Here is a 25,940-nt window from a genome sequence, read left to right on the forward strand (position 1 = left end):
ATCAAGGGTCTAAACAGACCTCTGATGTTCCACTGGTGAGCTCCCAATCTCCTTCTCTGCAACCTCAGCTGCACAGAATCTTCCCTTTCATTTACAAACTAAAGCATAGTTAAGATAGTTATGAATGAACAGAGTCAGTGATTGGTACAGATCCCTGACGCTGTCCATTCAGACAAGGAAGGGGCCGGTAAATTACATATTTACCAGACCTTTCCCTGCTCTCCATCCTGACAAATCCCCCCGGCAATACTGCAGGGCGGCCAGGACAGAGGACAGGGGCACAGGAGCAGCAGAAAGAAGCTGGATAGGAGGAATGGAGGGGGGAGGCATATAGAGGAATCAATCTCTATATCAGTTCCTCTATATATGCCACTCCTCCTATCGAGGTGTACATTGGAGCATGGGCCCCCGTAGAGCATGAGGCCATATCACTGTGACCCCTGTAGTTACGCCCCTGGTGTCAGTGCTGTGTGGGGGATTGGATACAGTGCTGCTAGGGTGGATGGGATCAGTGGCAATGCTGGTGATAATGTGATCAGTGGTAATGCTGGAGGGAAGGGGAATTGATCAGGGGCAGTTCTAGGAGGGAGGGGGTGGACTAATCACTGGCAGATGCTGGGTGGGGGGGGGGGGGATTGAATCACTGGCAGAGGGTGGGGGAAGGTTGGGATTACTGTCAGATGCTGAGGGGGGGGGGGGTGGTTGGGATCACTGTCAGATGCTAGGGGGTGTTGGGATGACAGGCAGATGCTGGGGGGGGGGGGTGTTGGGATCACTGGCTGATGCTGGGGGGGTGGGATCACTGGCAGATGCTGGGGAAGGGGGGTGTTGGGGTCACTGGCAGACGCTGGGGAGGGGGGTGGTGGGGTCACTGGCAGACGCTGGGGTTGTTGGGATCACTGGCAGATGCTGGGGATGGAAGGTGTTGGGGTCACTGGCAGATGCTGGGGAGGGAGGGTGGTGGGGTCACTAGCAGATGCTGGGGGGGTGTTTGGATCACTGGCAGATTCTGGGGAGGGAGGGTGGTGGATTCACTGGCAGATGCTGGGGGGGTGTTGGGATCACTGTCAGATGCTGGGGAGGGGGGGGTGTTGGGGTCACTGGCAGATGCTGGGGAGGGGGGTGGTGGGGTCACTGGCAGACGCTGGGGTTGTTGGGATCACTGGCAGATGCTGGGGATGGAAGGTGTTAGGGTCACTGGCAGACGCTGGAGAGGAGGGGTGGTGGGGTCACTGGCAGACGCTGGAGAGGAGGGGTGGTGGGGTCACTGGCAGACGCTGAGGAGGGGGGGTGGTGGGGTCACTGGCAGACGCTGGAGAGGAGGGGTGGTGGGGTCACTGGCAGACACTGGGGAGGGGGGGTGGGATCACTGGCAGATGCTGGGGAAGGGGGGTGTTGGGGTCACTGGCAGATTCTGGGGAGGGTGGGTGGGATCAGTGTGACAGTGGTGGTAGGGTAGGATGGGAGTAGTGCCAGTGCTGTATGGGGGAAGTGGTAGTGCTGGAGGGTGATTGGATCAGTAGCAGCATTTGTGTGTGTTGGGATCTGTTACTCACTTTCACTTGCTCTTTCAGTGTCAGCTTAGGACTCTATACTCCATGCTCTGGATCCCTTTTCATGTCTCTAGGTCACTGTCCGAAGATGGGGTTTCCTCATATGCCTGAGACGTCCCCTGGCTCCTCCCCCTTCACTCTACCTGACTGGTCGGCTGACAAAAGTATACAGCTTCTGCCTCCTGATGGCTCCGGGTGAGCGATCCACTGTGCAGTTACTGTGATAATACTGTAAACGGTGCAGCTGCAAACTCCGTGGGCGGAGAGGCTGGGTGAGCGATCAGCTTTGTAGTGATAGTACACTCACCCATCATTGCCTCTGGGTAACTAGCAGAAGAACCTTCTGGCGGTGGGCCCCCTCCATAGTGGTGTGATGACAGGGCCCAGTCGCAAGTGCGACTGGTGCGACCCTGGTAATTCCGCCACTGACCTGAAGTCTGGAATGCCTAGACATCACCAGATGCAGGGTTTCATTCCTGTTGATGCGCTGCCAGGCCTCTAATACAACTGTCTTCAGTACCTGCTTGTTCTTGGGGAATTTTCCCCTAAGTTTTGTCTTTAGCAAGTGAAATGCATGCTCAATCGGATTCAGGTGAGGTGATTGACTTGGACATTGCATAACATTCCACTTCTTTCCCTTAAAAAACTCTTTGGTTGCTTTCACAGTATGCTTCGGGTCATTGTCCATCTGTACTGTGAAGGGCCATCCAATGAGTTCCTAAGCGTTTTTCTGACTATGAGCAGATGATATTGCCCAAAAAACACTTCAGAATTAATGCTGCTGCTTTTGTCAGCAGTCACATCATCAATAAATACAAGAGAACCAGTTCCATTAGCCATACATGCCTACGCCATGATACTGCCATCACCATATTTTACTGATGAGGTGGTATGCTTTGGATCATGAGCAGTTCCTTTCCTTCTCCATACTCTACTCTTCCCATCACTCTGGTACAAATTGATTTTGGTCTCATCTGTCCATAGGATGTTGTCCCAGAACTGTGAAGGCTTTTTAAGAAGTTGTTTGGTAAACTCTAATCTGGCCTTCCTGTTTTTGAGGCTCACCAATGGTTTACATCTTGTGGTGAACCCTCTGTATTAACTCTGGTGAAGTCTTCTCTTGATTGTTGACTTTGACACACATACACCTACCTCCTGGACAGTGTTGTTGATCTGGCCAACTGTTTTGAAGGGTGTTTTCTTCACCAGGGAAAGAATTCTTCGGTCAGCCACCACAGTTGTTTTCTGTGGTCTTCCGGGACTTTTGGTGTTGCTTAGCTCACAGTGCGTTCTTTCTTTTTAAGGATGTTCCAAACAGTTGGTTTGGCCACACCTAATGGTTTTGCCATCTCTCTGATGGGTTTGTTTTGTTTTTTCAGCCTAATGATGGCTTGCGTCAATGATAGTGACAGCTCTTTGGATCTCATATTGAGAGTTGACAGCAACAGATTTCAAATGCAAATAGCACACTTGAAATGAACTCTGAACCTTTTATCTACTCCTTTTAAATGGGATAATGAGGAAAGAACACACACCTGGCCATGGAACAGCTGAGCAGCCAATTGTCCCTTAAAAAGTGGGAGGCTCATATACAAACTGTTGTAATTCCTACACCATTCACCTGATTAAAGCTGAAAGTTTGCAGTTAAAGCACATCTTGTACGTTTCATTTCAAATCCATTGTGGTGGTGTATAGAGCCAAAAAGATTAGAATTGTGTCGATGTCCCAGTATTTATGGACCTGACTGTATGCATGTCAGTATTACATTGTATATCCCTGTATGTTGCGGTCGTTCAGGTGCTTATCTAATAGTTTCTTGAAACTATCAATGCCCCCCGCTGAGACCACCATCTGTGGAAGGGAATTCCACATCCTTGCCGTTCTTACACTAAAGAACCCTATATGTAGTTTAAGGTTAAACTTATTTTCTTCAGATTTTAATGCGTGGCCACAAGTGTTGTTAAACTTCCTTCTGCAAAAAAGTTTTATCCCTATTGTGAGGTCACCAGTATGGTATTTGTATATTGAAATCATAGCCCCTCTCCAGGTCTCTTCTACAGAGGGAATAAGTTCAGTGCTCGCAACCTTTCCTCATAACTAATATCCTCCAGACCCTTTATTAGCTTTTTTTCCCCTTCTTTGTACTCGCTCCATTTCCAGTGCATCCTTCCTGAGGACTGGTGCCCAGAACTGGACAGCATACTCCAGGTGTGGCCGGACGAGAGTCTTGTACAGCGAGAGAATTATTTTATCTCTGGAGTTGACCCCCTTTTTAATGCATGCTAATATTCTGTTTGCTTTGTTAGCAGCAGCTTGGCATTGCATGCCATTGCTGAGCCTATCTACTAGGAACCCCAGGCCCTTTTCCATCCTAGATTCCCCCAGAGGTTCTCCCCCCAGTGTAAAGATTGCATTCATATTTTTGCCACCCAAATGCATTATTTTACATTTTTCTACATTGAACCTCATTTGTCATGTATTGCCCACCCCATTAATTTGTTCAGATCATTTTGCAAGGTTTCCACATCATGCAGAGAAGTTTTTTCCCTGCTTAGCTTAGTATTGTTCGTAAATACAGAGATTGAACTGTTTACCCCATCCTTCAGGTTGTTTATGAACAAATAGGATTGGTCCCAGCACAGAACCCTGGGGGACCCCACTACCCACCCCTGACCATTCCGAGTACTCCCCATTTATCACCACCCTCTGAACTCACCCTTGTAGCCAGTTTTCACTCCATGTACTCACCCTATTGTCCATGGCAACGGACCTTATTTTGTACAGTAAACGTTTATGGTGAACGGTGTCAAATGCTTTTGTAAAATCCAGATACCCCACGTCTACGGGCCTTCCTTTATCTAGATTGCAACTGACCTTCTCATAGAAGGTTAAACGATTGGTTTGGCAAGAACGATTCTTCATGAATCCATGCGGATTACTGCTAATGATACTGTTCTCATTACTAAAATCTTGTTTATAGTCCCTTATCAACCCCTCCAGGGATGTATTTTGGGCCCTTTTTAAATATTGGTGCTACATTGGCTTTTCACAATATTAGATATCCAACAAGTCCCAGTGCATCGTTCCAATATGAATAAACGTGATTTTCCCAGCAGCCTCTAGGAAAAGCCTCTGGGAGGCTGCTGGTTAAATCACTACGTTGCTTCCTACCAAGTTAATGCAAGGCCTGAGATGCACGCCAACATAGGAGATAATAGGCCACATGCGCGCCGATACCTTCACCCCATTTATACCGCTGGATAGGCTTGGTGCCGGCCTATGGACACATTTAAATGCGAGTTTCATAGTCTCTTTTAACCTTTTTATAATTAACAGTTAAGACATACTGCACAATGATTGCTGTTTATTTTTTATGAGAACTGGTAGAATAGGATAAATGTATTATACCGATACATTGGGAAAAATCACAGACTGATCCCCTGAGTGGAGTGGTTATCCCATTAATGAACCAAAGGCGTACTTATACTTACTTCTGGTGAGTGCCCAACCTATATGGTGGTGGTGTTGTCACAATATTGGTGGAATCAGTTACACAGAGTCACGGATGAGGGATAAACACACAGAATTAAGTTGATTCATATTGGAAAGATGCACTGGGGCTTGTTAGATATCTAATAATATTGTACTATTCATTAGATTTATTTTGCTGGTCCACTTTGATCCAGCATAAACACTGGACAACCTGTCAAAAAACAAAAAAAATTCCCCAGCTCACTTACCAACCAGCCTGCAACAAACTGAATTGAGCCTAACATTTCACGTTTAAACCAAGGGGATTAGTTTGCAAACACATGCGTAAGCTGCAGTGGCCTCGTCAAGGGCACCCCAGTGTAATTGCAGTCCTACTGTAACTCTATAATTTTGACAGTCTCCTGAGTTGGAGCACTATATCTAATGACTGATAAATTAAGGGCGGGTATGCCTGGATGGAGCCCACTCCTCCAAAAGGTATAGTGACACACTAAACACCCAGCAATAGCACAATGGCAGAAAAAGTATCCAACAGTACATACAAACGACAACTGCCCCAACCTAAAACTGGCCTTTGCAGCAAGAAGCTCATGGAAGGGCAACGCATGTCCTACATAAGAGTACCATTAGGTACAGTGTTCAACCCAGTCCAGTCGCAGTGTATTTCAGCCTGCCATGGACTAACTGGTTGCAGGCAATGGGGCAGGATGCTGCATCTGTGCCTCGCACTAAAACCCTGGGATTGGGCACACGAGAACTAGACTCCCCATGTGTAAGGAGCCTTTTAATTTATTATCATTCTTTCCTCTTGTATTTTTTAGAAGAAAAAAAAAAATATATCAAACAGAAAGACTAAAGCCCAAATCCTTAGAACCCCTGAAGAGGGGCTTGTAAATCCAATGTTGACTCTTTTATACTAGTGTACTCAGTGTCTCATCGACAGCCTAAAATGCGGAAGATTTGCAGTTTGCTGCCTAAATCGTTACATTTTCTGATAAACTCCTGAGAGACAAAAATATCGGACTGGAGTATTCACAGCTAAATAAATGATTTCTATGCTAAAAAGGGCAATCACTGCTGCTCTAGCTCTGCAACATTGTGCTTCATATATAAAGACCACTGTAGATCAAACACAGACAGAGAAATGTCAGCTTTCAGCACTGCAACAAAGCCCTTATACACACAGTCGGACATTCCGACAACAAAATCCGTTGGATTTTGTCTGACGGATTTTGTCCGAAACTGGTGTTGCATACACACGGTCGGACAAAGTTGTCGGAAAATCCGATCATTCAGAACGTGATGACGTTATTTCATTACGATGGGACTACGTTCAGGCTAGTAGCCAATAGCTTTGGTCTAGGAATTTGATCTGAGCATGCGTGGCACTTTGTCCGATCGGAAATTCTCTACACATGATCGGACAAAGTCCGATCAGATCATGTTGTCGGAAAATTTTATAGCCCAGCTCTAAAACTTTGTCGGTCGGATATTCCGACGGAAACAGTCCGATAAAGCCCACACACAGTCGGATTATCCGAAAAACACGGTCCGATCGGACATTTTCCGTCGGAATGTCCAACCGTGTGTACAAGGGCTTAGACTACTTTCACGCTGAGGTGGTTTTTAGGTGCTTTAGCACTAGAAATAGCCTCTGAAAAGCACCTCACATTCATTACAGTGTGTCTTTTCACACTGGGGCAGTGCGCTTGCGGGACGTTATGAAAAGTCCTGCAAGCAGCAATGAAAGTGCTGCAAAACTGGACTTTTTAAAAAATTTTGGGTAAAAAGCGGCACTTTAGCACTAAAGGCCCGGCGTCCCAGTCTGAAAGTAGCCTAATGCCGCGTACACACGACCGGACTTTTCGATGGACTAGGTCTAATGGTCTTCCCAACGGACTTTCGGTGGAGTTCCGTCGGACTTTGCAAACGAACGGACTTGGCCACACACAAGCACACCAAAGTCTGATGGGTTTGAACGTGGTGACGTACGATTGGACTACAATAAGGAAGTTCATAGCCAGTAGCCAATAGCTGCCCTAGCGTCGGTTTTTGTCCTTCGGACTAGCATACAGAACGGATTTTTCAACCGGACTCGAGTCCATTGGAAAGATTTGAAATTTGTTTTATTTCTAGGTCCGTTGGATTTTTGGGGGAAAAAAAAAAGTCCACTGGAGCCTATACACGATTGTAATATCTGACGGATTCATTCCGTTGGACCTAGTCTGTCGAAAAGTCCGGTCGTGTGTATGCGGCATTAGTATCCATTTCAATTTGCTACAAGAGCTGGTCCAAATACTGTGAAAAGTGAGTGCATGAATCTCCTCATATCTATTTGCACAATTATTTCTTCTGGATTTTGGGGTTCTAAGCCCTTTGAAGATTGTACAGCTGTCTTGAATATAGAGAGTGGATTTCTACACAAAGCTCAACCAATCCATTTTTGTCTCCTACTTGGCTGAGGAACATCAGAATTATGTGACTGACAAAACTGGCTGGACAAAATGAAAAAAATATAATTACATTTTGCCAAGTAAAGTAGCTCATACAAATTTTCTTTAACTGGTACTGGACAAAAAAGGAACATAAATGCTGGAAAAGGCTTTCACATAAACTACTTAAAATAGGGATTTAGCAGTCTCAGACTCCAATCCATACCTGATCCCCTCAAGCATCTCTTTTAAAGTCAATGGATCTATTCTGTCCTAAATCAGAGATGAAACAAAGAGTATTTTATGTGCAAATAATATTTAAATAAACAACATTGTAAGACATCAGAAAGTGCCATTTATAGGTTTTATATTCTGTTCGAAAAGGACTTATTTAGAAACAGTGAATCTGACATTCACTGAACATTTACTGCAGATGAATCTTCCAGTTGCATGCGTTTTTAAATGGTGATTGCTTCGCCGCTAGTAAAAATCACATCCACTGCTTTATAAATATGCCCCTAAATGTTAATCATGGTAGACCTATCAATTAACCACATGCACGTGCCCTAAACCTGGAAACAGAAGGCGACATACCATACATTACTTTGCCTGTACTGGTCGTTGTCCGCAGTACATTGCAAGTGGGCGGCCTATACAGGTAAGGCGACATACTGGTACTTTGTTGACTGTTTTTATGTTTAGGGAGCGTGCATTCGCCCTGCTGACACCCCCTGTGATTGTACACAGCGGAGTCTGTCAACAGGCCCCAGTCAATGATGCATGGCTGGGAGCTGCTAATCGACTTTGTCCAATCACAGCCCAGAGTCTTGTGCTGACAAACACAGGGCTCTGTACAATCGCTCCATTTCTTCTCCATGCAAACCAGGAATAAAACAAAGATCTTTAGTAAAAATCAGCACACATTACACATTGTGAGGCACACATTTAACTCCCTGATCATTGAAGATGTTAACCACTTCTCAGCCAGTGTGATTAGTACAGTGACAGTGTATAGAATATCACTGATCACTTTATTAGTCTCACTGGTGATGTCAGTGGTAGTTAGTCAGTTCCCATTCAGTGTCAGTTAGCGTCAGATTGGCAGTAGTAGTATAAAAAAAATCAAAAATCAAAAAATCAAAAAGACGTATAAAGTGCTTTTAACTCATAAAGTGAATGGCAAAGCAGAGTTAGTGGGTGAAGGCACTGGCCTCATGGCAATTGATTAGATAACAAAAGAAGCACTTTAAAAAGGGAAAGGGCTAATGGATACTGAAAATGTACGCAAAGGATGGTCCCTGGAGTTGGGCTTTAAATATTAGTATCGGATTGATTTGCTCTTTAAAGTGGAACTTTACCCATAACAACTTGATAAAAAAAATGTTTAATATGCTACCAAAATTAGTGTGTGCTGTAAATTTCCTCCAGCATTGTTCCTGTTTCTTCTTGCTGGAGGCTGCCATTTTTCTGAAGCCCAGAGCCCTTGAACAATAGTAAAGGCATCAACAGAGCAGCCTCTAGTGGCTCTGATTTTAGGCACAGTGCCGAAAAATAGAGCGTAACTGAGCATGCACAGAGCAGGGTGAGACAGTATATTACTGTATTTTAAGCAGTATTAGCACTTCTTTTTAAAGTTTTACAAGGGTGTTTAAGGGCCGGTTCACACTGCAGGCGATGCGAGGCGACACCGACTTGCCTCGCCGCGACCTGCCGCGACCTCAGCGGCAACTTGCAGATGACTTCTGTATAGAAGTCAATGCAAGTCGCCCCCAGGTCGCCCAGAAGTAGTACAGGAACCTTTTTTCTGAGTCGGAGCGACTCGAGTCGCTCCTCTCAGAACGGTTCCATTGTACAGAACGGGGGCGACTTGCGAGAGCGCGGCAAGGCGAGTCGTGTCGCCTCGCATCGCCCGCAGTGTGAACCGGCTCTAAGTCAAACTGGGACTTTTGCGTTTATATAATAAAAGAACAAGTTTCAAGGAGTGGAAACTGCATTTATTTTTCAACATACTCCCCTGATACATTTATATACTTATCCCAGAAAGCTTTAGCATACAAAGATTTGTCAATACACCTGAACCATATCCTAGCACAGCCTGCTTCACTTTTTCACATTTCTAAAAAATGCTGACCTTAAGGAACTCTTTTAGGGGTACAAACAGGTGGAAATCACTTGGCTGTAAGGCCCTTTTCACACTGGGGCGGTGCGAGCGTCGGCGGTAAAGCAGCGTTATTTTTAGCACAGTTTTACCATCGTTTTAGCAACGGTATTCTGCCGCTAGTGGGGCGGTTTTAACCCCCGCTACCTAGCGGCCAAAAAAGGGTTAAAACCATCCGCAAAGCGCCGTTACATAGACACTTTACCGGCGGTATAGCTGCGCTGTCCCATTGATTTCAATGGGTAGGAGCGGTTTAGGATCGGTGAATACACCACTCCTTCACCAATCCTAAGATGCTTCTAGCAGGACTTTTTTTTACCATCCAGCTAGCACGTCGCTCCAGTGTGATGGGGGGGGGGAGGGTGTTTTGTCCTGAGGGGGGTCTGTTCTGATGGAGGAGGGGGGTGGTTTGTCCTGAGGGGGGGTCTGTACTGATGGAGGGGGGATTTATACTGATGGAGGGATCTGTACCGATGGAGGGGGGGGTGCTGTACTGATGGAGGAATCTGTACTTAGGGAGGGGGGTCTGTACTGAGGGAGGGGGAGTCTGTACTGAGGGAGGGGGTCTATATTGAGAGGGTGGTGACACCATGTTTTACCACACCGGGTGACACCAACCCTAGTGATGCTGCTGTGGGCAAAAGTTTTCCACATGGCTTCTTTGGCATAAATGAATTGTTCAACTAACTTGTCAAGCCAGGTGGTGCCGAAAAATGCAACCATGGCTCAAATTCATGCTGCATTAGCTGAAATTAGGCTGTGTATGGTAGCCTTTAGAGCAGTGGTTCTCAACCTGTCTTGTGCCATGACCCCTTGATAAAATTTCCCAAATTGTGGGGACCCCTAAAAGTAAAATTATTTTCTTAGCGTGGGTTTTCAGCATTCCTTCTCAGTAATGGGATGAGTGGCAGTGCTGGTGGGGGGGGGGGGGGGTGGGATCAGTGACAGTGCTGGGGGGAGTTCTGATCAGCCATCTTCGGTGCTCTTGATCAAGGTCATCTGCTGATCTGAGAACTATATTGGGGACTTTTAATGGAAACTCTAATCACAGGTAGTGTTACTCACTGTGTCTCCAAGCTCTGTGGTGTCTCGCAGCAGTAACACCTATGCCGAAATCAGGAGATAGGGTCTCCTCCAGGCCTTCCCACTTCACATTCCTCACCAGTCAGCTGACCTTTAGTCTCTGCCCCCCCACCCATGCCGCAGGCTCCAGGAACAGCCCAGCTAGGCGGAAACAGGCTCCAGGTACAGCCCTGCTGGGCGGCCACGAAAAGGCTGTGAGAGCGGTGCCCTCAGGTTGAGAACCACTGCTTTAGAGCATCGTTTCTCAACCTTTTCAACACAGAGGAAATAACTTTCCAGTCTCTGGGAACTCCTGATAAAAATGACTATATCTACAAAGCATGATACATTAGTGTGATAATCAGTGGGAAGAATGTTCCTTATACTTGCGGTCATTGGAAAGAATTATGCCTCTTTCAGATACCTAAACAGATCATTGATGTTAGTCAGAACTTATCTGAGAAGCAGAACTTGCTCATTGTTCAAGGAACCCCTAGCAACCTCTGGAAGGATCCCTGGCTGAGAAAGCCTGCTTTAGAGAATGCCCACTATGAGATAGGTTAGTCTATTAATTTTACAAAAACTTTACCCAAGCTGACAGACCTGTCTGACACAAAACTAGAATTCTGGCTCCACTTTTCTGATTACATGACCGAAAACCCAACCTAACAATAGCCTAAATTACATGTTCTGCTGCTGTCCTATAACATAGGCTACCTACAAAAGAGCCACGTAACAACTACATGTAGGCAGCTCCAGGCTCCATTCATCTGGGGGACATATACATAGTGGCGGGGGGACAAGGGATGGGCAAGAGGGACAGCTGCCCTGGGCACTGTGGGGATAAGGGAGTCCTAAACGTGCACATCATGAACTGGGCGGGGCTCAGTTTGCCATCTTTGCCCTGGGCGCTGGATGACCTTATCCCGGAACTACAAATACAACAACAGTTGTTGTCAGTCTGTTCTTGCTCCATCTTACCTCTTTAGCTTGATCCCAGACTTCCTTCTCTAAAGCATTGACTTCCAGTGCTGGCAGGGTGAACTTAAAGTATGGTCTTAAATTCTTGTATACAAATATAAAGGGTCCAGAGGCCACGGCTACAGCTGGTGTACGTGGCTCATTCTGATCCATCAGGAAAGCCACAACAGCAGTTGGCATGTCAAGCAATGCATTTTCTGACAACAGACTTGTGCCTTTGAACACTTTCAGCTTCATGTTATAGGGCCCACTGCCCAGGTCACCCACCACCATCTGCAACAGAAAGTCAATATGGGTATTTATGGGATAAAAATATATTTATATAAAAGAGAGTATCTATTTAGTTATCTATTTATAGTGAATAAGTATTACCTTATACTCGCCATCGCCATGTAAATCAGCAAGAGCTTTATGTAGAAAAACAGAAAAGACGTAATGTAAGTGATTTATTAAAGAAAAAAAAAAGTTAGCTTGCCCACTCATTGTTAAAGAGCATGAGGGCATGCAATATGCCTAATCAAATCTGGAGTAAAAATATGTGAGTGTATTAAATTTTTATGGTTGAACAATTAAGTTAAATTACACTCCTGGTCTTTTCTACGAAGTCAAACTTTCATAGTGCATGATCGATTGGACATATCCACAATCTGAGCTCTAAGCTGGTATAAGTAAAGATATCTAAATAACAATCATACAGATTCATCACTGTACAATAAAGCTGCACGATTAATCATTGCTGAGAGATATAATGTTTAGTTTTTATCATTTGGTTATTTTAGATCAATGGGATGAACTTCGGTCTGTAAATGAGGTCAGTTTAAACACTTAAACAATAAGCCTTTTTCTGACACTTGTTGCTTACAAGTTAAAATGAGTATTTATTGTTAGAAAACTACTTAGAACCCCCAAAAATTATATATATATTTTAGCAGAGACCCTAGAGAATAATATGGTGATCGTTGCAATATATTATGTCGCACTGTATTTGTGCAGCTGTCTTGCAAACGCAATTTTGAAAAGCCCCCCACTCCGATCAGCTGCTGGTTTTCCAGCATGCTTCTGTCGGACCGACTGCCATACACACGAGCTGAATGTCAGCCAGTTTTTATTGAACCGGCCAATGTCACCTGGCATTTGACCCGTGCGTACAGGGAATAACACTGTAGTAAACTGAAACTGTAATCTACAGATGGCTGTTCTTAACCAGTGAGCCAAGTACACCAAGGTACATAACAGGAGTTGGTTGGAAAACAAAAAGGTTTCAAAAGAGGGACATACATCCCCTGGCAAGCAGATTGGTTTGACTGTTCCCTGTAAAACACCTAAAATGCCTTTCATAAGCAGTATTAAAGTGTTACTAAACCCACAACAGTAAAATCAGTCTGTATATGCAGGAAATCATGCTTGTTGTACTCACTGTGGAACCCAAGGGGTTAATCCTCTGCACTGTGTTAAAAAGGGCAGTTTGATCTGGTCTTCTCTGATCCTCCACCTCTTGCAAGGTCTCCAAAACATGACCGGATAAGACAGGGTTAGTGGAGTCAGGCTGCACATGCTCAGTTTAGTGTGTCTTGCTAGAGAGTTTTCTTTTCTTGGGAGAGTGCATGAGATCAGTACAAGGCCAATCAGCACTGTCCAGACAGAGGGTCAGGGGTCCTGCATCCTGATAGGACAGCCAGTGCAGTATGAAAAATCCTCTAACAAGCTTTAACAAGGCACTGATAGCAGTCACAAGACTTCTATAAACCGCTGATGAGAAAAGGTATTTAGCAGTTTATATTTACTAAAATAATTGCATTTGCATGTTCTGTGTACTGGATATAGTGAATGCAGGGCCCTGGGTTTAGTAACACTTTAAGTCCAAAGGCAAACATTTATTTTATTGCAGCTTATCAACTCTCACCAATTGGTGGCTGTATTAGTTTCCTTTTTAGGCTCTCTTTCTTCTATTTCATCTGGAGATCCTGCCAGTAACTCTGTTTTTCAAAAGCTCAAGCTCTATAGCAGAATGTATCAGTTTACATGGATGAGACAAACCATTTAACACCGGTAGAGGTGATTAAAATGATCAGCTTTTATTTATTCATGCAAAACATTTATCTCAAAATTAAAAAAAAAATTGTTTGCTGGAACGGATTATAAAAGTGTGAGTTGGAGTTTGGCTTTAATTTGTTAGTGTATCTAAATCTGCTAATACATTTAACACTACCCCCCGACTAACGATGCTGCTGTACCTCCTGTTTTCATTTCTCCAGAGTTGTGACTCACTAATACAGGAGGTGTCACCACATCCAAGGATTGGTACATTTCAATAGAATACTTTTTTTGGTTTTAGGTTTATTGCCGCTTTAGGTAAAAAAAAAATAAAAAAAAAATATTATATATATATATATATATATATATATATATATATATATATATATATATATATATATATATATATATATATATATATATATATATAATCTGCCATTCTTACTTACTCTTACTGCTCCTTCCTTCACCTTCTCTATTTCCCTTTCAATTTAGAATAATGTACTAAAGGCAACAAGCATACAAACGTCAAAAAACATGCACATGTACACAAACGTCAAAAAACCCTGTTGAGCACCGTTTTTGAGCATTTATCTGTGTTTATTAGCGTTTTTTAAAGTAGAGTGTTTTTAGGGCTGAAAAACTCTTCTCAGAACCCACTAGTTTTTTTTTGTTCTTTTTTAAAAGCCAAAAAATGCCCCAGCCAACGGACACATAGGATAACATGATGGGGAGTTTATTGACTGTAGAAAAAAAAAAAAAAAAAAAAAAAAAAACGTCTGAAGCCAAAAACAGCTGCTTTAGAAACGTCCAAAAACGTTGAGTGTGCGTGAGGCCTTATAGTTTTAAAGTTATAAAAATTGATTTCTTTCATGCATTTAAAACATACAATATCATATAGAGAGGCAAGAAAGTACGTAACCCCTTGGAATTAAATTATAAATAAAGGTAAAACTTTTTCGTTTTTGGATAGCGTTGAGAGGGATTAGAATACCTGTCAGGTTTCTATTGCTGCCTGTTCCCCCATTAGGGAGACTCACCCTCTCTATTTGTCCTGTTTAGCATTAGCATTGAAAGTAAAAAGTAAAATAAAATTTAAAATTTCTCCCCAGAAAAGTAATAAGAGGGGACATTTTGCAATGAGGACACCAATTCTGATGGCATGGTGGTCCCCAAGGGATTCCCTTAATTTACAGGGATTTCCTCTCACTTCCTGTTTTGGGTACGGGACAGGAATTAAAAGTGAATCTCCCCAATGGGGCACAAATGGCAAAAAATAACCCAACAGGGGTTTTTTTTTCCCACATCAGTGAATTCTCTAGAGAGACATTAAATCAACTTTCCGTTCATCACTGTCTCCTTTCGTCTTCACATCATTGTAGCATCTCATTGTATATCAGAAAGTATCAATATCAATAAAATATTTTCCCCTTATTAAATTCATATCTTTTATTCATCATTATATGTTATTCCCATTCCCCCCACCCCCCCCCCATCCCAAGCTAAATGTCAGCGTTTTTCCATCTCCTCTTATCCTCCTCCCATATAGGTCTATTATGGTCTTAAATATTCTGCGTAACTCCAGTCCTTCTTAAAATCTTTCCAACATTTCCATTTTTTTATTACTGCTTCTCTTTTATCATCTTCTCCACTACTCAACTTTTCCATCATATGTACCTCTTCGACTGCATCTACCCACTCCCACATCTTTGGACTATCCCCCTCCTGACACTTTTTAGGGATCAGTTTCTTCGCTGCGTTAAGGAGGTGTGGAATGATAGTTTCTTGATATTGTTTTTCGTTACTCTTTGTTCCATGGAAAAGTAAAATCCAAGGATCTGCCTTCACGCTTATTTTAGTTATTTCTCTTATCTTTTGTAAGATCTTACCCCAATAGATTTTGATTTTTGGGCATCCCCACCAAAGATGTGCCATTGTTCCTGTGGTTTTACAGCCCCTCCAACATTCTGCCGATCTTCCCTGCTGATATTTCGCCGTCTTATCCGGAGTGTTATACCATCTAGTTAGGCACTTATAGTTCATTTCAGCCGTTTTACTGTCCATTGCCGAACAATGTGTCAATCTTAATATTTTACTTATTGTGTCTTTATCCCTCTGTGTTCCCAATTCCTTTTCCCACTTTTTGATATAGGGCGGGATCTCCAGCTCTCCCAACGACATCAACAGTCCGTACATCCTGGATAGGATTCCTTTAGAATTGTCTGTTATACAAAGTCACTCCAACATGGTCAGCTCCTCTTCAGATCTTATTGGTTGAGGTAAGCTTCCAATAAAATGGGCCAGCTGGAGATACCGTCATTCACACTTTACCATTAAGCCCTTCTGTGTTAATTCCCTAAGTGTTTTAAGTTTCCCTTCTTTCATAATATCTTGTATTTGTATTTTTTTCTTTTTTTATCCAATTACCTCCTATTTCCTTTTTCCCCGGGTGAAAAAAAACGAATTTTCTTTCAGTGCTATAAACGGTGAATTAAAGTGTCCATTTAATTTTTTATAAACTCCATCCCATATTTTAAATACTATTCGTGTCAACTCATTTGTGTTCGCATCCAGAACCCTAAATTTTGGAGGGTTCCACACTATTTTATCTAAATGTGCCTTACTATATGTGTATTCTAGGTGTATCCACCTTTTCTCTTTTCCTGTCTCACCCACCTACTCAACAATTCTAGACAGCACTATTGCCTTGTAGTAATTGTATATGTCCGGGCAGGGCTGGTGATAGAAATCACGGGGCCCCCTACAGCCTATCTGACAAGAACCCCCCCTCCGAAAATATGAAATTATATTTTTTGCTAAAATGCAACTCCCTTTGCAGCCATGGCAGAAATTATACCTACGTTGAACAGGACCCATTCAAGTGAATGACGTCAAAAAAGGCCGCAGTGGCCATGGATATATTTATGCTATGCATGAATCTATCCATTGCATATAGGGGGTGGTGAGGAGAGAGGGGGTGGCGCCAGGTGCAACTAATGGATGGGCCGCCACTGCTGCTGGCCCTCATTCTTAGCAGGTGCCCGGGCCCCCCCTTTGAACTGATGAGGCCTGGGCCCAGTACAGGAGGGCTGGCTGTACTGCCTTATCAGCGGCCCTGTGTCCGGGACTGCGAGCCCCCCCTCGCTTTTTTCTCTGTTTTAATATTGAATAGGAAATCCTTCGTTTTTTATCCTTCCATATAAATTTAAGCGATAAGGATTTCAACTTTGCAAAATAACCAGCAGGGATTTTGATCGGCATCATCTGGAATTTATACAAGATTTTTGGGAGGATAAACATCTTTAGTGCGTTTATTTGTCCCAGCCATGATAATAGTCTATTACCAAGTCTTCTAAGTTCTTTTTTGATTTTGTTTAGTAGTGGTATGTAATTTAGTTGATATATCCTCTTTAAGGAATTTGCCAGTATTATACCTAAATATTTCATCTCTTTACTCCATGTGTATTTACTTTCTTTTTGGATCTCTTGTACTTCTTGTTTACTAAGGTTGATGTTCAAAATTTCAGATTTTATTTTGATTAATTTTAAAATTCGACATTTCCCCATAATATTCCAGGGCCTTATTTAGCTTAGGTAATGTGTTCTTAGGGTTGCTAATATAAAACAAAACGTCATCTGCAAAGGCAGCCAATTTATGTACCTCATTCCCCACTTCGATTCCTGTAATTTCCGGGTTATTTCGAATCTTAGAACGTAGTGGCTCTAACGATAGTACAAATAAAAGGGGGGACAGAGGGCACCCCTGTCTGGTCCCATTTTCCATCTCAAAGGGCAAGGAGGAAGTCCCATTTATCTTTAGAGTTGCTGTAGGGTGATGGTATAATGTTTTGATCCATTGGATCATCCTTGGTCCAATTCCCATTTTTTCCAGTGTCTGGAACATAAATCCCCAGTCCACCCTGTCGAAGGCCTTTTGGGCATCAGTCGACAGTAGTAGGACCAGGGATTCTATCTTCTCCCTCTGAGATAGCAACAGGAGAGTTCTCACCCCATTGTCCTTACCTTCCCTCCCAGCTACGAACCCAACCTGGTCTGGGTGAACCAGTGAATTCATCAATGTTTTCATTCTACCTACTAATATTTTAGCAAATAATTTAGTATCTACATTCAACAGCGATATCAGTCTGTAGCTGGAACACATTGTCTTGTCCTTTCCCTCCTTTTGGATTACAGTGATTGAGGCTGTCAATGCCACTTTGCTCATTTCATAATTTAGCCCTAACCCATTCATATATTTGCAAAGTCTAGGAATCAGAATATCTTTACATTTTTTGTAATAATAAATTGCTAGTCCATCAGGTCCGGGGCTTTTCCCGGGGGGCTGAGTCTGTCAATGCTTTATTTATTTCCTCCTCCGTAATGGGACTTTCTAAATTTTCTTTTTCATTTTCAGTAATCATAGACAATCTGGCGTTATTTAGGTATTCGTCTATTTTCTTTTTTTTTCCCCCCTCTCATTTCCCCTTCCCTTTGTTTTTTACTGCATAGAGTTGTTTATAATAGGTTCTAAATGATTCTGCCATTTCTTTTGTTGTATATACCATTGCCCCATGTTCTGTTTGGATTTTCTCTATATAATTAATAGCTTTTTTCTTTTGAAGCATATTTGCTAAATACTTAGTGGGTTTATTACCTTCCTGGTATCTTTCTTTAGCCAATTGGTTATAAATTCTTTTTGTTTCCTGTTCCATTAGCTCCCGTAGTTCTTCCCTTTTGGTCGCTAATTTTTTAAGCAGTTTTTTTTATCTATGGGACTATTTTTATGTTGTTGCTCCATATTAAAAATTTCATCTCTCAGTTTTTGTTTCTGACTGTTGCGCTCTTTTTTTTTCCTGGACCCTAAGGCTATCAAAATCCCACGGATGTACGCCCTTATGGGCATCCCACAGGGCTTGTCCTGAGATCTCATCTGTGCAATTTATTGAAAAATACTGTTCTAGTTCTTTACGTACTGTTTCATACCCTTCTTTGTCCTGAATTAATTCTTTGTTTAACCACTTTCAGACCGGACCATTTTGCTGGTAAATGACCAGAGGTCTTTTTACAATTTGGCACTGCGCTGCTTTAACTGGTAATTGCGCGGTCATGCAATGTTGTACCCAAACAAAATTTGCGTCCTTTTCTTCCCACAAATAGAGCTTTCTTTTGATGGTATTTGATTGCCTCTGCGATTTTTATTTTTTGCGATATAAACGTAAAAAGACCGCAAATTTTGAAAAAAAATGATATTTTCTACTTTTTGTTATTAGAAAAATCCAATAAACTCAATTTTAGTCATACATTTAGGCCAAAATGTATTAAGCCACATGTCTTTGGTAAAAAAAAAGTCAATAATTGTATATTTATTGGTTTGCGCAAAAGTTGTCACATCTACAAACTAAGGTACGTTTTCTGGAATTTACGCAGCTTTTAGTTTACGACTGCCTATCTCATTTCTTGAGGTGCTAAAATGGCAGGGCAGTACAAAACCCCCCCAAATGACCCCATTTTGGAAAGTAGACCCCCTAAGGAAATTGATAAGTGGCATGTTGAGCCCATTGAATATTTTATTTTTTTGCCTCAAGCGATTGAATAATGACAAAAAAAAAAATTTTTTTTTTTTTTTTTTTTTACACAAAGTTGTCACTAAATGATATATTGCTCACACATGCTATGGGCGTATGTGAAATGACACCCCAAAATAAATTCTGCTGCTTCTCCTGAGTATGGGGATACCACATATGTGGGACTTTTTGGGAGCCTAGCCGCGTACGGGGCCCCGAAAACCAAGCACCGCCTTCAGGCTTTCTAAGAGCGTAAATTTTTGAGTTCACTTCTCACTACCTATTACAGTTTTGAAGGCCATAAAATGCCAAGATGGCACAAAACCCCCACAAATGACCCCATTTTAGAAAGTAGACACCCCAAGCTATTTGCTGAGAGGCATGTTGAGTTCATGGAATATTTTATATTTTGCCACAAGTTGCGGGAAAATTACAAACTTTTTTTTTTTTTTTTTTTTTTAACAAAGTTGTCACTAAATGATATATTGCTCATGCATGCCATGGGCATATGTGAAATGACACCCCAAAATAAATTCTGCTGCTTCTCCTGAGTACGGGGATACCACATATGTGGGACTTTTTGGGAGCCTAGCCGCGTACGGGGCCCCGAAAACCAAGCACCGCCTTCAGGCTTTCTAAGGGCGTTACAGTTTTGAAGGCCATAAAATGCCAAGATGGCACAAACCCCCCCCAAATGACCCCATTTTGGAAAGTAGACACCCCTAAATTTAGGGGTACACTAGTGAGACTAGGTAATAAATGGCGGGTGCCCTGAAACTATAAAAAAATAACTAACCAACCAGCGTCACCTGTAACAGTTATATGGCGATCACTGGTGAAAGGGTTAACTAGGGGGCAATTAGGGGGCTTTATGCGGTAGTATATGGGGGTCCCTGGCGCTATAAAAAGCTGCAGCGAACCTAAATACCTACCTGCCTAACTAGCGTCACCTGTGACACTAATACAGCGATCAGAAAAACGATCGCTTATTAGGCTGGGTTCACACTGGAGCGATGCGGGAACGCCACGAATGCGCAGGGGGTTCCCGCATCGCATGCCTCCCGGCGGCAGTTCACACTGCCCTATGCGAACTGCTGGGAGTGTCAGTGAAATGTTACTGACACCCCCAGATCAGTTCGCATATCGCAGTGCGATCTGCAAACTCGGATCGCATGGTGTGAACACCCATGCGATCCGATTCTGCTGCGGGCCAAAAAAGGGGTCCCGTGCGAATTTCCGGCGGGTGCGGCGGATGGCTGAACTCGAATCGCACAGAGATCGGATGTGATTTGCACTGCAGTGCGGTGCGAATCACATCCGTTCTCATAAACCGCTGCAATGTGAACCCAGCCTTAGTGACACTGGCGACGGGGGGTGATCACGGGGTTAAACCTTTATTGGGGGGGTTAGGGGGGTACCTTAGAACTAAAGGGGGCTAACCCTAACTGCCCTAACAGTTATTAGTCACAAATGACACCCGCCGGGTGATCAGGGGGTTAAACCTTTATTAGGTAATAAATGGCGGGTGCCCTGAAACTATAAAAAAATAACTAACCAACCAGCGTCACCTGTAACAGTTATATGGTGATCACTGGTGAAAGGGTTAACTAGGGGGCAATCAGGGGGCTTTATGCGGTAGTATATGGGGGTCCCTGGCGCTATAAAAAGCTGCGGCGAACCTAAATACCTACCTGCCTAACTAGCATCACCTGTGACACTAATACGGCGATCAGAAAAATGATCGCTTATTAGGCTGGGTTCACACTGGAGCGATGCGGAAACGCCGCGAATCCGCGGCGGGTTCCCGCATCGCATGCCTCCCGGCGGCAGTTCACACTGCCCTATGCGAACTGCTGGGAGTGTCAGTGAAATGTTACTGACACCCCCAGATCAGTTCGCATATCGCAGTGCGATCTGCAAACTCGGATCGCATGGTGTGAACACCCATGCGATCCGATTCTGCTGCGGGCCAAAAAAAGGGTCCCGTGCGAATTTGCGGCGGGTGCGGCGGGTGTGGCGGGTGCGGCGAATGGCTGAACTCGAATCGCACAGAGATCGGATGCGATTTGCACTGCAGTGCGGTGCGAATCACATTCGTTCTCATAAACCGCTGCAATGTGAACCCAGCCTTAGTGACACTGGCGACGGGGGGTGATCACGGGGTTAAACCTTTATTGGGGGGGTTAGGGGGGTACATTAGAACTAAAGGGGGCTAACTCTAACTGCCCTAACAGTTATTACAGTCACAAATGACACCAATGCAAAAAAATATAAAAAATTACATTGGTGTCACTGTGACTGGGGGGCAGGGGTAATTGGGGGGGTGATCGGGGGGTAAAGGGGGGGTGTGAGTGTGCCTGGCATGTTCTACTGTGTGTGTAGAGTGTTGGTGCAACTCACCGATCCGCTCTCCTCCGTGTCGGAACGAAAAATACCGACACGGAGGAGAGAATACATCACTTCCTCTCCTGTGTTTACATTACAGGAGAGGAAGTGATGTCACCGGGGATTTCTATTCGTCGGGAGCGATCGCGAGGGGGTGGCCATGAATGAATGGCCGCCCCCTCGTCCCGGATCGCTCCCGGACGAAAACCGACCGCCGCAGGCACCGGGCGGGGGCCCGATCGGGCCCCCGACCCGCGGGAGGCAAGGGACGTACATGTATGTCCTTATGCCTGCCCGTGCCATTCTACCGACGTACGGCGGTCGGCAACTGGTTAAGTGCCACGAGAGAGCTTGTCTATATAGACCAAGGATCGACATTTTCATCTTTACAGGGGCATGATCAGACAGTGTAGTTATTTCTATACTAGTTTCTACAACACTTTCCAATGCTCTATGTTCTACAAAAATATAATCAATCCTAGAATACGACCCGTGCACAGGGAAATAATACGTATAATCCGCCATTTCCAGATGTTGGACCCTCCAGACATCTACCAGCTGACAGTTCTTTAATCTTTGTTTTATCTTTTTTAATTGTAAGTTACTTGTCCCCTGTGCACCTGACGTACTATCCAGTTTCGGATCCAAACAAAAATGTATATCCCCCATCACAATTACCTGGCCTTCCCTAAATTCCTGTAGTTTAGCTAAAATAAAATAGGTATTTTATTGGGTTCTTATTCGGTGAGTATATGTTGGCTAATGTACATTTCATATTACCCAGTTTTCCCTTTAGGAATAGGTATCTTCCCTCCGGGTCCATCTTTCTATCCTCTAGGTCATAGCAGATGTTCTTTGCAAATCCTATTGCTACTCCCCTCCCTATTTGTTATTGTATCTCCATAATACCAACTCGGGTATTCTTTGGAGTAGAGCCTAATCTTTGATTCGTGGGTGATATGTGTTTCTTGTAGAAATAATACCTCCGCCTCGTATTGTTTTAATTCTTTCATAATTTTTAACCTCTTATTTGAACTATTCAACCCCTTCACATTATATGTTAAAAAATTAATAGCCATTATTTTTATTGTCTAAGATTTCTGACCAGACCTCATTTTTTTTTTTTATTTATACCGGGAGTTTTCTCTACTGACATTTCTCTTCCCCTCCCATGACCCAACCCCTTGGGTCATGTATTGTTTGATTGTGCTTTCTGTAGCTGTATTTTTTGGGGTTTTGGGGCCTCCGCCCTTGGCGGTTTGTCTCGAGGATTTACTCATTGTAACTTTCTTCACCCCTCTTATTCGCTTCCCCAGATTGTTTATCCTTTCGTCTCCTTCTCTCTCTTAGTAGTAGGTTCATCAGGGGCGCCTCTTTTTACTTGACTGTACGACAAGATTATAGCCCCCCTCTTCAGCCGGCCCTCTTGTTGGTTCCTACCGGGCCTCTTGCTGCAGATTTTTATTTATTTTCCACGCTCTCCTTCCACTCATAGGGGGGTAGCCTATATTTAAAACACACGTGTCTCAATAGATGTGTCTTCTCTATACGTTTTTTTTTTTTCTGGGGATGAGAAACAGGGATTTTTTTATTTCTTATTCTTATTAATATAAAATTCAGATATGAACTGGATTAGTTGCTCCCTTTAGTGTAGTCCAGTACAATCCCAATGTTGCCAATAGAGGTCCCGTTATTGAGAGTGCTTCAGCTTGTTTTAAATATGGGGTGATAGAGCCACAAGATGGGAGAAAAAAAAAAAGAAAAAAAAAAAAAAAAAAAAAAGGAGAAGAAACGTATATATACCTGTATATTATATACATACAAATGGACTCTGCCCTCTCCTTCCCTCTCTCAGCCCCCAGCTAACGCTGCCGGTATCGCAGCCTCAGAAAGGTTAGTAATAAAGCACACGCTAATTTTACTGCGATTGATCTATATTGTTGCCAGTTTATCCTTTCAAACCATCACTGAACCATCATCCATCCATCATCTCTCCCTTATTCAATATTTAAGTCAGCTAGCGGCTCCATCGGAGGACTCTTCTCAGATTTGAACATTTAAAGCGTTTAAGAAAATTTAAGATATTCACTGTCAGTCACTCAATGATCTCTGAAAATATTCCAGTTTTCAGGCAGCTTATGCAGGGGAAAGCATACAGTATATATACTACAACACAGCTGTATAGATTATTAGGATAGCTTATCTGGTCAGCGTTGCACTGCTCCTCTATTCCTCTGCGCTGCTCCTTGGTGGTTTTCTCCTGGAGTCCTCCATCTACCGTGCTGTCTCGTGTGAGTGCGGTGTGAAGCTGGGGGTCTATGCTTCTCTATACCCCGGTATTTCCGCACTCATTCTCTCCGAGGCTGCTAGACGCAGGGGGGAGGGGCGGGGGCATGGGGGACGGGCGGCGTGTATCAAGCTGTCAGCTCTCCTGTGTCTCTGTACTCGAACTGGCGGGCGGGTTTTCGAAGCGGACTCAGTCGGCCAGCTCTTCCATGCAGCTGGAGCCTCCGGCATACACCTCCGTGCTCCCGCTCCGGCTGGCCTCCACTAGCCGCTCCTTCTGCCTCAGCATTCTCACGTCATGCCGCCCACCCCAACAGGGGTTTTAACCCTCTCTTACTCCATCCAAAATGAGTCTATAGCTCCTCTTTATCTGGTTTTCTGCAGTAATTTCCCATAAAATGTGATCTGATCCTCATCCAAGTCACAACAAGGGGGTTATTTACGAAAGGCAAATCCACTTTACACTGAAAGTGCTCTTGGAAGTGCAGTTGCTCTAAATCTAAGGGGTAGATCTGTAATGAGTGGAAGCTCTGCTAATTTTATCTTCCAATCATGTGCAAGCTAAAATGCTGTTTTTTATTTTCCTTGCATGTCCCCATCGGATCTACAGCAACTGCACTTCCAAGTGCACTTGCAGTGCATAGTGGATTTTCCTTTAGTAAATAACCCCCATTGCACTTAAGCTGATAAACAATTCTAATTTCCTGGGTCTATATCTGATTGCTGACAGCCTCACACTGGAGTATGGCGGCAGAGTGTCTCTCCTGTGCCAAATCACGTATCTAGTACGTAATCCAGCACTTCTGGGTAGGGGACAAATGCGCTGGCTGTGCTGTGATTATTCACAGTACAAGCCGATCAGCGGGTGCCGGCTTATAAGTGACCGCCGGCACCCACTGATCAGCGAGGAGAAAGGCAGGACAGAGCTCTGTCAATGTAAACAATACTGTCTGTCTTGTCAGCGGTGATGTGCCGGTTTTTGGTAAAAAACAGAACATTCCTTAGTAAAAGCAGCTCACAGTGTACACAAACACTGGTTAAGCACACATTTAACCCTTTGGTCAACCTAGATGTTGACCCCTTCCCAGCCAGTGTTATTAGTACATTGTTGGTCTATATTTTAAGCACTTAATTAGTGCTAATTACCGCAAATTAGTGCTAATTATTGCTAAAACTGTATTCACTATAGCTCTGGTAAAAAAAAAAAAAAAAAATACCACGCTCAAACTCGAATTTGCTATAGTTCCCTGAAAACAAATAGCGCTCAAACCCTTAAGCCCCAAACACACTATTAGATTTTCTGCTGATTTTTGTCGTCAGATTTACCAAAACCATGTAGTGCAAGGGCCTGCCTGATTGCATACACATTGAAATGCTTAAGGTTTGACCTCATATTATATGGTTTTGGTAAATCTGAAGGAAAAAAAAAAAATCAGCAGAAAATCTGATATTGTGAACGGGGCTTAACTCTGCTAAAACCTGGAGTAGTGCACATGGAAATAATGTTTAGATCATGATATAATTGCCTAAGCGGTACTGAAATATGCGGCATGTTATTTAACCACTTACAGACCGGACCATTTTGCTGGTCAAAGACCAGACCACTTTTTGCGATTCGGCACTGTGTCGCTTTAACTGACAATTGCGCGGTCATGCGACGTGGCTCCCAAACAAAATTGACGTCCTTTTTTTCCCCACAAATAGAGCTTTCTTTTGGTGGTATTTGATCACCCTGCGGTTTTTATTTTTTGCGCTATAAACAAAAATAGACCGACAATTTTGAAAAAAAACGCATTATTTTTTACTTTTTGTTATAATAAATATCCCCCAAAAATATCTAAAAAAAATTTTTTTACGCTCAGTTTAGGCCGATACGTATTCTTCTACATATTTTTGGTAAAAATCGCAATAAGCGATTATTGATTGGTTTGCGCAAAAGTTATAGCGTTTACAAAATATGGATAGTTTTATAGCATTTTTATTAATTTTTTA

The 25,940-nt window shown here is 43.3% G+C and overlaps 1 protein-coding gene across 5 annotated transcripts in view; it reads right to left on the reverse strand.

Moving 5' to 3' along the window:
• The window catches only part of BBS1 (Bardet-Biedl syndrome 1), a 125,460-nt gene that overhangs the window by 45,851 nt on the left and 53,669 nt on the right, over positions 1-25,940 (reverse strand). For 3 of the 5 annotated variants that reach the window (XM_077456136.1, XM_077456149.1, XM_077456144.1), the window contains 3 exons: positions 12,052-12,086; positions 11,680-11,952; positions 7,705-7,751 (listed from right to left, as the gene is read on the reverse strand). In XM_077456136.1, coding sequence (XP_077312262.1) covers positions 7,705-7,751; positions 11,680-11,952; positions 12,052-12,086 — 355 coding nt within the window. The remainder of the gene's footprint in view (positions 1-7,704; positions 7,752-11,679; positions 11,953-12,051; positions 12,087-25,940) is intronic. The other 2 variants (XM_077456156.1, XM_077456162.1) reach the window with 1 other exon arrangement.

The sequence above is a fragment of the Lithobates pipiens genome, unplaced genomic scaffold (assembly GCF_037356315.1).
Source record: "Lithobates pipiens isolate NorthernLeopardFrog02 unplaced genomic scaffold, aLitPip1_a1.2 Scaffold_10, whole genome shotgun sequence".
Taxonomy (NCBI): Eukaryota; Metazoa; Chordata; class Amphibia; order Anura; family Ranidae; genus Lithobates; species Lithobates pipiens.